Source organism: Mytilus galloprovincialis, chromosome 3 (genome assembly GCF_965363235.1).
Source record: "Mytilus galloprovincialis chromosome 3, xbMytGall1.hap1.1, whole genome shotgun sequence".
In the NCBI taxonomy this organism is placed as follows: Eukaryota; Metazoa; Mollusca; class Bivalvia; order Mytilida; family Mytilidae; genus Mytilus; species Mytilus galloprovincialis.
This window is the reverse complement of record NC_134840.1, coordinates 105,547,658-105,560,598: the sequence shown is the minus strand read 5'-3', so window position 1 is coordinate 105,560,598 and position 12,941 is coordinate 105,547,658. Positions and strand designations below refer to the sequence as shown.

The window sequence follows — 12,941 nt, the reverse complement described above, 5'->3', positions numbered from 1 at the left end:
CTCGGACTAACTCTCAGTCTGAGCTCTCAGTGACTGCTGTGGAAAGTAAACTTGGAATTGATAGTACACAAATAAAACACAATAAGTACATTGCTCACACACTTGTATACGAGATTGGCTATTTTTAAAGTTGAGTGACTATTCAGATTATTACATTTCAGTGGCGGATCCAGAACTTTGCCTAAAAGGGGGGGGGCGCTCCAGTCATGCATCAATGATTCCCTATATAATCAACCATTTTTTTCCCACGAAAAGGGGGGGGGGGGCCGCCAGGCCCCCCTTGGATCCGCCTATGCATTTGCATGTGCAGTTGAATTAGTTTTGACTGAAATAATACTATCCAGCTGTACCAGGACTTGCGGTCAGAAAACTTTCGAGTCAGTTTTTTGTACTCATACTCGAAAATCAACCAATGAAAGCTTTATTGTTTTTCGAGCATGATGTTTGTGCTCCAAGCACTGAGCAAAATTTTATGCCTTCAAGGCCAGGGCTGCCAAAAATGCGTTACTGTTACGACGGGCAGTGAGACTCACGCATGTTCATGTTTTTTTTGCAGCAGTATCCTTGGATCTATTTTTTCCTCTTTGATCTTTTCAATTTTGGCCAAATCTCACCAATTTGTTTAATGAAAATTTGGCAAAACTGCTATACATGTGTCAATAAAAACTATATGGCAATCGTATCCCTCAGAGCATTCTGCTCTTTGATTATTTGTGACAATTAAATGTTTATCTACATTTGTATTTGTGACAATCAATACCTGTATTTCATGCTTCTCCATGAAGTTGAAATTTAAAATAAAAAAGGGGGTGGATACATGTCTTTATTTTATATACTGTGGTTTATTTATTTTATATAGTATCAGTTGTTGCCCTTGTGGCATAATTGGTATTTTGAGGGTTCCTTCATTCTTGATTTTATTGTATGATCTAATCAGAGTACCATACTTAAAATTTGAATTTCTATAAGTTTAAAGTCATGGTCTACCTCTACCCACAAATACAAGAATGTATTAAATACACAGTTCCATTCTCTATTCTACAGTATTAAGCTACCCTCCTCCCCTCTTTCCCCCTAAATTAATAAGGAAATAGGGTGTACAGTTTGATATGATCAACATTTTATGATAAACTAGAAATGCCATCATGATGGCACTTAAAATTGCGAAATATTCCAGCATAAAGAATTTATATTTAAATTTAGTTAAAATTAAGTTAAAAAAAAAGCTTTAATAATACTGTGGATTCATTAATTTTTGTGGGTATCAATTTTCAGATTGAGGAAAACTTGAATTTTTGTGGATATTTGATTTTGTTGTGGTACCAATCTCTGCATACAAAGCCTTTCGACAAATTTGTAATTCCTTGAACATTTTAATTTGTGGTTCACCAGTACCGACCAAACCCACAATAGTTGGTTTCCAACGAATAATAATGAATCTACAATAGCTTCATTTATCCTTTATATAATAAGATTTACACAGTATTTATCTTTTAAAATGATTTTAGGAAGCAGTAGCTTCATTTATCCTTGAGATATACACATTATTTATCATTTTAGGAAGGAACATCTACAGTGACAGTAGATGGTAAGGACTATGAACTTCACCACAACGATACAATGCTCATTAGATGTGGACAACAGTAAGTCTATTATAGTGCAATGTATATGTCTGACATAGGTCAAGGTCAAGGTTATAGTGGAGTTACTAGATGGAATGTTGCTATACATTGGAACTTATTGTTATGGCCAGATTCATTTTTAGCTCACCGGGCCCAAAGGGCCAAGTGAGCTTTTCCCATCACTTTGCGTCCGTTGTATTTAACTTTTACAAAAATCTTCTCCTCTGAAACTACCTGGCCAAATTAAACCAAACTTGGCCACAATCATCATTGGGGTATCTAATTTAAAAAATGTGTCTGGAGAACCGGCCAACCAACCAAGATGGCCACCATGGCTAAAAATAGAACATAGGGGTAAAATGCAGTTTTTGGCTTATAACTTAAAAACCAAAGCATTTAGAGCAAATCTGACATGTGGTAAAATTGTTTATCAGGTGAAGATCTATATGCCCTGAAATTTTCAGATGAATCGGACAACCCGTTGTTGGGTTGCTGCCCCTGAATTGGTAATTTTAAAGAAATTTTGCTGTTTTTGGTTATTATCTTGAATATTATTATAGATAGAGATAAACTGTAAACAGCAATAATGTTCAGCAAAGTAAGATTTACAAATAAGTCAACTTGACCGAAATAGTCAGTTGACCCCTTTAGGAGTAATTGCCCTATATAGTAAATTTTTAACCATTTTTCGTAAATCTTAGTAATCTTTTACAAAAATCTTCTTCTCTGAAACTACTGGGCCAAATTAAACCAAACTTGGCCACAATCATCTTTGGGGTATCTAGTTTAAAAAATGTGTGGCTTCACCCTTCCAACCAACCAAGATGGCTGCCATGGCTAAAAATAGAACATAGGGGTAAAATGCAGTTTTTGGCTTATAACTCAAAAACCAAAGCATTTAGAGCAAATCTGACATGAGTAAAATTGTTTATCAGGTCAAGATCTATCTGCCCTGAAATTTTCAGATGAATCAGACAACCAATTGTTGGGTTGCTGCCCCTGAATTGGTAATTTTAGGAAAATTTTGCTGTTTTTGGTTATTATCTTGAATATTATTATAGATAGAGATAAACTGCAAACAGCAATAATGGACAGCAAAATAAGACCTAAAAATAAGTCAACACAACCAAAATGGTCAATTGACCCCCTAAGGAGTTATTGTCCTTTATAGTCAATTTTTAACAATTTTCATAAAATTTGTAAATGTTTACTAACATTTTCCACTGAAACTACTGGGCCAAGTTCATTATAGATAGAAATAATTGTTAGCAGCAAGAATTTTCAGTAAAGTAAGATGTACAAACACATCACCAAAACACAATTTTTGGAAAGATTAGAACTTGTTCTAAATCTTTACTTAGGCACCGACCTCCCTAACAACAGGACAGGTTAGCTACTGTTGCTAACTGTATTCACACTGAAATATAGTTCCCTATGGTTCTCATGTATGTGCACATACTACACATATAAACTGAAAAAAACTGGGTATATTATTGGAGCTGTTCATTCAAAAATGTATGTCATTAAGGTGTGTTGATGTGCAGGCTTTTTAAAAAAACATTTTGATTAGGTAATGGGTATTGATTCAACTAGTATGATTGACAACTGTCATTATCAGTAAACAATCAGAGACAAGGTGGACCTTAAATTACTATACCCCACCTCCTAAACTGCCAATCAAATTGACCACATTACCTATCAACCTCAGTCTTACATAATTATACAGAACACTCAATATACATATAATTCTTAATACACAAGTATTTGACCTCATAATTGAATACACAAATGTGTATATTAGATGTTTGGTATTTATAAGGATGATAGATTTATTTATTGCAAATTACTTTTGATCTACATTACATAAAGTGATTCTGTAAATTATATCTGAAAGATAAATGATTAATGGATTAACAAGATCTTAAAAAAAATGAAATATGAATATAAATATGAGTAAGGCCTATAATTTACTTGATAAATTTCCAATAATCACCTGTATTTAATCAACAATTAAATTAGTACAATTTTTATGCAGTTAAGCTGCATTATGCGAGCACCCTAGATTTGTGTTCTACCCAATAAATGCTGAAATACTTGCCATTGTTATTATCTAGCTTGCTACTATGTTATATATATCTAATTGAACACTTTTTTAATACTTTTTATTCTAGATTACAAAAAATATGACCAGAAAAACCTTAAATGATCGTCGATTTATCCAAAAGTTTTGAAGGTACACATAGGAAGTAGTGCTTATTAAGAATCCTTGTGTAGTTCATTATGACTTTTCCTTTTGGCCAAGATGTCAAAGAACAATTGTATGAAATATTTAATCGCCGAAAATCTCTTAAGACAAGTAGTTTAGATTTCCCAAATGGCAAAAGTCGTAGGAATATTGTTTGTCATCAATACGTAGTACAACTACGTCAGTAGTCTATAAAATAATAAGTTCAACTGTTCGTGCTGTTGGCAGCAATTTCAAATTAGAAAAAGATATTTTTGTATCTTTTCAATTTGGATGCAGGTGTGCAAATTAGCGGTGGTCCGCGACCTTCCACTTTTGCAAGCGGAATTTCGACTAGGATAGTTGGTTTCTAGCTACGCCCGACGTAGTCACCTTCCACTTGAAAGAAAATAAGAATTTACTTTGCAAACCTTTTCACCACGTTCTCCAAAGTCTCCAATTGAACGAGCTAAAAACTTTTTTTGTCATTATTATTCATGACAGCGATGTTCATTTTGTTCAACCGCTAGCTTTATACAGAAAATCGCCGACAAATAATGTATAAATTCGAGTAAAATCGTATCTGATTGACAAAAACAACATTGTAAACACATAACAATGGCGGCCGTGAAGACAAAATTTAACAATATCGGTTCCGATTCCGGAAGCGGATAAGGGTAATTCCGGGTTTGGCGATCAATTACCAAATAAATCCAAACAGGTGAAAAAATACATCTATGCATGGTAAATGAATATAAACACTAGAATTGTAAACCAAAAGATATATGTTAAAGAAAGAAAAAGCAGAAAAATATTTTATACAGAAACTCAAAATTCTTTTTGATAAATTTTAATATAAAAATCCAATACAACGTGACAGCTGGGAATAGTATATCTAAGGCGTGAATATACATGTTCATGGTCACAATCTAAATTTTCTTAATCAGTGATGAATGATGATAATGCATATGAAATGCTTTTAAAGTGTAAACATATAACTGCAATTTCAAAGGGTTATTTTTATACCCCCGCTTTAAAAAAGGGGGGGGTATACTGTTTTACCTCTGTCTGTCAGTCTGTCCGTCCATCAGTCCGTCTGTCCATCAGTCCGTCCGTCCGTCAGTCAGTCCGTCCCATGAAACTTTCGTCACATTTTTCTCAGGAACTACACATCCACCCTTTCTGTAATTTGGTATCAACATTTATATATGTCAGCCACACCGTGTGATGCGTTTTCAGATTCATCACTTGACAACTTCCTGTTTACCGAACACTTGTCTGATTTTACACATGATAGCCAAGTTGAAAATTTTCGTCACATTTTTCTCAGGAACTACAATACAAGGATTTCTGAAATTTGGTTTCAGGATTTATATAAGTCAGCTATACCGTGTGATGGGTTTTCAGATTCATCACTCGACAACTTCCTGTTTACCGAACACTTGAATGATTTTACACATGATAGCCAAGTTGAAAATTTTCGTCACATTTTTCTCAGGAACTACAATACAAGGATTTCTGAAATTTGGTTTCAGGATTTATATAAGTCAGCTATACCGTGTGATGCGTTTTCAGATTCATCACTCGACTACTTCCTGTTTACCGAACACTTGTATGATTTTACACATGATAACCAAGTTAAAAATTTTCATCACATATTTCTCAGGAACTACAATACAAGGATTTCTGAAATTTGGTTTCAGGATTTTTATAAGTCAGCTATACCGTGTGATGCGTTTTCAGATTCATCACTCGACAACTTCCTGTTTACCGAACACTTGCATATTTTTACACTATTAATATTATCCACTTGCGGCGGGGGTATCATCAGTGAGCAGTAGCTCGCAGTTTCACTTGTTTTATCTCAATTGTGAAGGGTCAATTAAAGTAGCTGAAAGTTTCTTCCTATATTTTCACAAATAATGCAACTATATTATATATACCTGAATGTAAGTAAATCATAAGATATATAGGTGGCATCCTTTGGGCCACTCTACCCCCTCCTGTTTAATAACTTGGAAACGGTCTAGCTCCAAACCCCTAAACCATATGAGGGGCACATCCAGGATTTTAGGTTAGGAGGGGCGCAAACTTAAATTTTCTCCAAGCAGAGCGAGGCTAAAAAAAATTTGAGGTAAAATTATCGGAATATTCTTTATTAAGCTGAGAACAATCCAGTTTTGCAAATTTAAGGGCTGCATGCCCCCCCCCCCCCCCCTTTCCGATATATTCAAGTAAGGACAATATAATTAATAAATGAAATATAGGGGAGTCCCTCGAGTTACCCCACCCCTCCTGTTTGAAAACTTGGAAATGGTCGAGATCCACACCCCTTAACCATATATATTCATGTTTGTGACAATATGAAAAATCAATGAAATATGAAGAGTCGCTGGGGGTCACCCCAACCCTCCTGTTTTAGAATTTAAAAATTGTAGAGATCCCCATCCCTAAACCATATATATTCATGTATGGGACAATATAACAAATCAAATGAAAAATAGGGGCAGTCCCTTGGGTCACCCCACCCCCTCCTGTTTGAGAATTTGAAACCCGTTGAGATCCCCACCACTTAACCATATATATTCATGTACGGGACAATACAACAATTCAAATGAAAGATAGGGGAGTCCCTTGGGTCACTGTACACCCTCCTGTTTGAGAACTTGGAAATGGTCAAGATCCTCACCCCTAAACCATATATACTCATGTATGGGACAATATAACAAATCAAATGAAATATAGGGGAAGTTCCTGTGGTCACCCCAACCCTCCTGTTTGAGAACTGCGAAACGGTCGAGATCCCCACACCAAAACAATATATATTCATATATGGGCCAATATAACTAATTAAAGGAAATATAGAGGGAGTCCCTGGGGTCACCCTACCCCTCCTATTTGAGAACTTGGAAACCAATGAGATCCCCACCCCTAAACCATATATATTTATGTATGGGACAATATAACAAATAAAATGAAATGTAGGGGAAGTCCCTAGGGTCACCCTACCCCAGTGGGGGATCCAGAAATTTTCATACGTGGGGGCCCACTGACTGACCTAAGAGGGGGCCCGCTCCAGATACGCTTCAGTGATTCCCTATATAAGCAACCAATTTTTTTCCCAAAAAGGGGGCACCCCCTCCCCCCCCCTAAATCCTCTGCCTACCCCTACCTGTTTGAGAACTTGAAAACCGTTGAGATCCCCACCCCTAAACTATATATATTCATATGAATGGGACGAAGTAACAAATCATTTACATTTACTATGGACAAGTCAGTTAGACCTCACCTTTGATCCCTGTTGTAGTGAACATTTGTCTGATTCGTGTCTCATAACTTTTGTACTATAAAAAACAAATTCAGTTTTCTTTCCAGGGAAACCAGTCCATTCATACTATTACATGGTCATACTAAGTCAACTTGAACTTCTAGCATTCAAATAAAACCAAGGTTAACTACGAAGTAGAACAACTGCAATCATTGGGAACTTGTACCACTGCAGACTCACCATAAAAATATACATTGCTATATGCATTGTTTTTGAAACCTTGATAACATATAAATTATTTTCCTTAATAAATAAATCATTAGATAAACATAAATGTACTATATATGAATGTTTAATGTTGAGGCAACTTTGCCACAGTTTTCATAATAACGGTTGCCTCGGTTTTTGGTTAACTGCCTTCAGCGCTTACAGCGCTTTGATTTTTATCGGGAATTGGCTTGAAACAGTTTAAAATTTTTAAAACTTTTTATAATAACAAACCATTGTTTATTAGTTTATTTTCCATCAATCATTAATTCTATTTTAGAAGTGAATATATATTTTTGCAATCAAGAAAGAATCCACATTTCAATAAGATAAGTTTTTCAATGCCCTGTGTTGAAAAATACTTTAAAAATTGATCAATAGGCACTCTAAAACTTTTAATCTTCAATGCCATATAACCTCTGTTTCAACTTACAAAATACCCCAAAACAACATTTTTCTTTTTTTTTTTGTTGACACTTTAAAGTTTTAAGCTGTTGGTCCAGATTTATGTCTTACGAGGATAGTTGGTAACATTTACTAGAAGAATTTTTGCATTTTTGTTTTTTGAAACATGTTCAGAACCGGCAACATAATTTCAATAAGATATAAACTGCAGTTTAATTAAAATAGTGCAAATTAAGAGACCCATAGTATTTTATTTGAGCTCATTTTATCCTCATACTGGAAAAGCAAGTTTCCTTCTAAAGACCTGCTGTAAATGCAATTTTCAGCAATAGTGCTTTATAAATGTTCATTTTTCCCCACCATACCTTAATATGAAATAATTCAAATTACTCTTCTAATCTTTCCATGAGTGATATCCATCACTTTGATTGTCATGAACCCATCTGCGTCGTTTGTTTAGTATTCACATAGACCAAGGTGAGCGACACAGGCTCTTTAGAGCCTCTAGTTTTTAAATGTCGACTTATTTTAGTCTTTTCACTAACTTTATATTCGGCCTGTGAGTTAACTAGTACTGTAACTGATCTTTTACCCGAAAAAAATATTCGAACAAAATGCTTGAAAATCTAGACAGGAAAATAATATCCTCGACACAAGGTACTCAATATGTTGACATCAATTTGGAGTCGAGGACTGTCAAGCTATGCAAAAAATAAAGTTGAATTGTAAAACTGTATAGGTAGATACTCTTAGCATTGCAACTTCTATTAATGTATTGAAATTTGTTTTAAAAACCATAGGGCTCACAAACAAAGAAAAATCATTTATTAAACATGTATTCAAACAAATCCCTTGGAATATTTTGGGAAAATAACAGTCAAGGCATAAGATTGTCACTTCTACATAGGATACAACATGTCAATAAGGATTAACACTATGTCACTTGTAAAAAGACCTGTTACTTATCAACAAGACACAAGATGTTCATGGGATAAAAGCAAGAGTATGCTATTTACACTAATATAATATAGTTATACATGTATATGACATTTATATAAAAAATTCTGGAGAGTATTCATATCGAAAAATTGAAGTTTACAACATTCATGAAAAAAACTCTGGGCACATTAAAAACATGACACTTAATAGTCTATTGATAAATTACATGAAATATGACTCTCTCAATACAAATTGTTCTAGTAATAATATTTCACATAATACATGTAACTTTTTGTTGTTTTTAGATACTCAGCGACCAGACCAACAGGTGCCCTTTCACTTATCTGTTATCAGGACCCTACTAGAAAGGGGAAAGTCTTCAAGAAGTCAAAGAAATAAGAGGCCTTTCTCAGACAAGAAATTTTATTTCTAGTCAAATTGGAGGAAGTGGAATCAAAAACTTTTTTGATGTATACTGAGTAGAAAAAGTTTAGCAACAAATAGTTTAAATGTATTTTGAAAACAAATTATACTTCTAAACATAACAATAAAGTAGTTTAACAAGAAAATAAACCATATGATGAAAATTACAAACTTAAAGATTTTAAAAATTTATGAACTAAACTATAAATTTTAATTTCAAAGTTTAAAAATTAAAATATTTGTTGCTTACCTTTTGTTACTTAGTATATTTGTAGAACTATCAAGTGCTACAGATGTTCTTCGACAGAGAATTTTTTGTGTTTTTTTTTTATAAATTTTCTTGCAAGGGATTAATTCTAATTTGATGTCTGTGGATCTGGTCACAATAAATAACTCTTAAATTCATTCTTCTTATCAAGAAGATTGATAGTAGGTACAGCAATATTTTTGCTTCAGTGATTTCACTTTTGTAAATAGCATTTAACAATAAAAAAGAACAAAACTCTTTTAAGATAATTTGTATATTTAAATCTGATTAGTGAGCAAAAGATTCTTCAACACATCAAAACGCTTTATGTAGGAATTTAGATTTTTAATTACGGTAATTAACTTTTTTATGATTCATAGAATTGAACAACTTTAAATAGAATTGATTCCTTGCAGGAAAATTAGTTAACAAAATAATGGTTTTGCCTGTAAAAAGTTTTTTTTACATTTAACTGTAATATTGGGATCTGGTCATTTACATTTATGTATGTTTATGTTGTGTCAATTGGTGCATATATAGAACAAATGTTTTTGTTATTTACTGTTTATATTTTGAACAAAATATCATGAATTTGTATTGTACATTCCTGATTATTCCTTATACCACCGATGTCACCATTTGTAGTTAATAACTGACTTTTTTAATTTTACATTTTTGAAATGGACTGTTTGGATAATAATTTTACAGCTAAAAATAATTATTTGATACCTTTTTTTTAGTGTTATAAATCAGATTTATTTTAGACTAATATATTTTTTGATTAATAGCTCTTCAGATTTTGTATGAGATATACCCATAATATATTTTTTATACTTTTTGGGGGAAACCCAGGGTTATTCTGACCTGTTGCTTAACTTCAGCTCCAATTGGTCAACTAGGCTACTGACCTGTTGCTTAACTTCAGCTCCAATTGGTCAACTAGGACTAATGATCTCATGTTTGTTAAATTAAAACAAGGATGAGTCGGGTTGGGTTTAAATATTAATAATGTCATCAATCCTGACTTTATATTGTTTCGGAGACAGATTTTCATAAAAAAAACATTAAATTGATACTTACATGTATCATGTATAAACTATTAATGCAACAAGATATCATGTATAAACTATTAATGCAACAAGATAACCAAAATTATTTAACCGGATTTGGATGTTCTAAAGATTTTTTTACAATATTTCATCATCAGCCCAGTTATGAGTTGTAATCAAAATCTTCTCCAGTGATCAGTTGGTGATTGCAGTAAATGCCATGAAATGGAATCCTGGGGTTTTTAAGGATAATTAAAACAGAAATGATTTGTTTATCTTTTTATTGTTTTCACTAACTACTAATATTCATCTAAATGATCAATATGTCTATTGTTGTTAAATATAGTATTGGTGCATGGATTTCCTCTAAGTTTGAAGTTAATCAATTTGTTTCAGATTTTATAGCAAAAAGTAAGTTACCCAACCTTTTCCAAGTTAAAAACTAAGATGGAAAAATTAAATAAGTATCTTAGAATAAAATCCAAATTTAAACATTACAGTTATCTCCCTTTGAAGAAATTAAGAAGAGGAGATAACTGACCTTGATTTCTTATTGTTGATTTTAATAAAGTTAAGTACAGCTATTTATAAGAACCAGGCACAGTGCCATATACATGTGATATATGTGGGGTTCCAGATTTTAGCTATAATTGCCCTAATAGAAGCAATAAATGAATACGACTCAAAAAATAATTTTGAGTGGGAAAATATGAGTGGTTGCCATGGTAACGGACACACTATTTTGTTGTTGTTAAGCGTGGTAAAATCTTTTTAAAATCAGCTAAATCCCCACAATTCAGAGCCTGATTATGAATAGAATCATGCATTTTTCTTTAATGTTCATATGTTACATTGATACAACTTGGTTTAAGCTTCATTCTAGTGAAGATCGCATGTCAACCAAATTTGTAAATTAGTAATACATAATCAGTACACTCCTGGAGTCAATGAAACATTTTATATACTAGTTGTTGTTGTAGATCTACTATAAGTAGACTATTATTTGTGCTCATTAAAGGAAATAATAATTGTGAGTTCACATTGTTTTATTTCAACCATAGAAAAATAAAGATATGGGGGTATCCATCCATCCATGACACAAATTCAGAATATGCAAAGCAAAAAAAAAACTTATCTTGGCAACCAATGATGAAGTATGACAAGTATTTTCATCTGGTAACCTGATTGTTTGAGTCTGTTATTAAACCAGACCAATACAATGCCTGGTCCTGCTTTGCTGCATGTAATTGATTGAGGTGTTCTTTTAAAAACAAAATTGATCATTCACAAAAATCCTTGGAAGCCAAGAAAACTGATGAAAAAAGTTAAATAGCAAATATTCTGAATTCCAAGGTAAATTCAAAACAAAAAATCCTTTATCGAATGTCAAAATCAAAAGCTCATACACATCAAACAAATGGAAAACAGTTGTCATATTCCTGACTTGATACAGGCATTGCCTTGTGTAGAAAATGTTTGATTGAACTTGGTTTTATAGCTAGCTAAATTATTAAATCCTCTGACTTATATGACAGTTGGTCGTATACTGGTATCATGTTGTCATTGATGTCAGCGTCGTCCAAAAGCTGGTGGTTTACGGATAATAACTTTAGTATAAGTTAAAGGAAATCAATAAAATTTTAACCCTTTCCTCCATGGAAATTATTTTTAACATACTTGATTCACATAGGATTTTTTTCAATAAAAAAATTCATCAGGTTTAAAGTATTAAAATGCATTGGTAAAACGAATATTTCATCAATAAAATCCCAGTCAGATATTTTCATGAATATTTTTTTTGTATTAGATCTGATCCAGATTTATCTTAGGTAAGACGTTTCAACTATTAAAATCACTACACAGGTGTCAAAAGGCGTCATTATGAAGTAAAGTAGGTGGCGTCAAAAGGCGTCATTATGAAGGAAAGGGTTAACACAAGGTTTATAACCAATAAAGGAAGGTTGGGATTGATTTTGGGGGTAATGGTCCCATCTGTTAATAAATTAAGAGGCCCAAATAAGCATTTTTGTAGTTTTCAGATTTTCTGAAATTATACCATAAGGTTCCATACCAAAACTAGAAGCTCTAAAGAGCCTGTGTCGCTCACCTTGGTCTATGTGCATATTAAACAAAGGACACACAAGGATTCATGACAAATTTGTGTTTTGGTGTTGGTGATAATGTGTTTGTAGATCTTACTTTACTGAACAAGCTTGGTGCTTACAATTATCTCTATCTATAATGAACTTGGCCCAGAAGTGACTGGAAAATATTTTGTAAAAATTTACAAAAATTTACAAAATTTATGAAAATTGTTAAAAATTGACCATAAAGGGCAATAACTCCTTAAGGAGTCAACTGACCACTTTGGTCACATTGACTTATTTGTGGGTCTTACTTGGCTGTAAATTTTTTTTTTTGCTGTTAACAGTTTATCTCGATCTATAATTATATGCAAGATAATAACCACAAGGTGCAAAATTTCCTTAAAAATTAC

General features: G+C 32.9%; 1 protein-coding gene and 2 long non-coding RNA genes across 3 annotated transcripts in view; 2 read left to right on the top strand and 1 right to left on the bottom strand.

Annotated features, from left to right (window-relative positions):
• LOC143069667 (3-hydroxyanthranilate 3,4-dioxygenase-like) overlaps positions 1-10,296 on the top strand; it is a 29,774-nt gene extending 19,478 nt beyond the window's left edge. Inside the window, exons 9-10 of the mRNA XM_076244425.1 lie at positions 1,561-1,643; positions 9,031-10,296. Coding sequence (XP_076100540.1) covers positions 1,561-1,643; positions 9,031-9,124 — 177 coding nt within the window. The 3' untranslated portion in view covers positions 9,125-10,296. The remainder of the gene's footprint in view (positions 1-1,560; positions 1,644-9,030) is intronic.
• Positions 9,953-10,443, bottom strand: LOC143069669 (uncharacterized). The gene is made up of 2 exons (XR_012976455.1): positions 10,304-10,443; positions 9,953-10,259 (listed from the first exon to the last, which is right to left on the bottom strand). It is a non-coding gene; the product is annotated as an uncharacterized LOC143069669 (long non-coding RNA).
• Positions 10,362-11,478, top strand: LOC143069670 (uncharacterized). The gene is made up of 2 exons (XR_012976456.1): positions 10,362-10,477; positions 10,508-11,478. It is a non-coding gene; the product is annotated as an uncharacterized LOC143069670 (long non-coding RNA).
• The last annotated feature ends 1,463 nt before the right edge of the window (positions 11,479-12,941 follow it).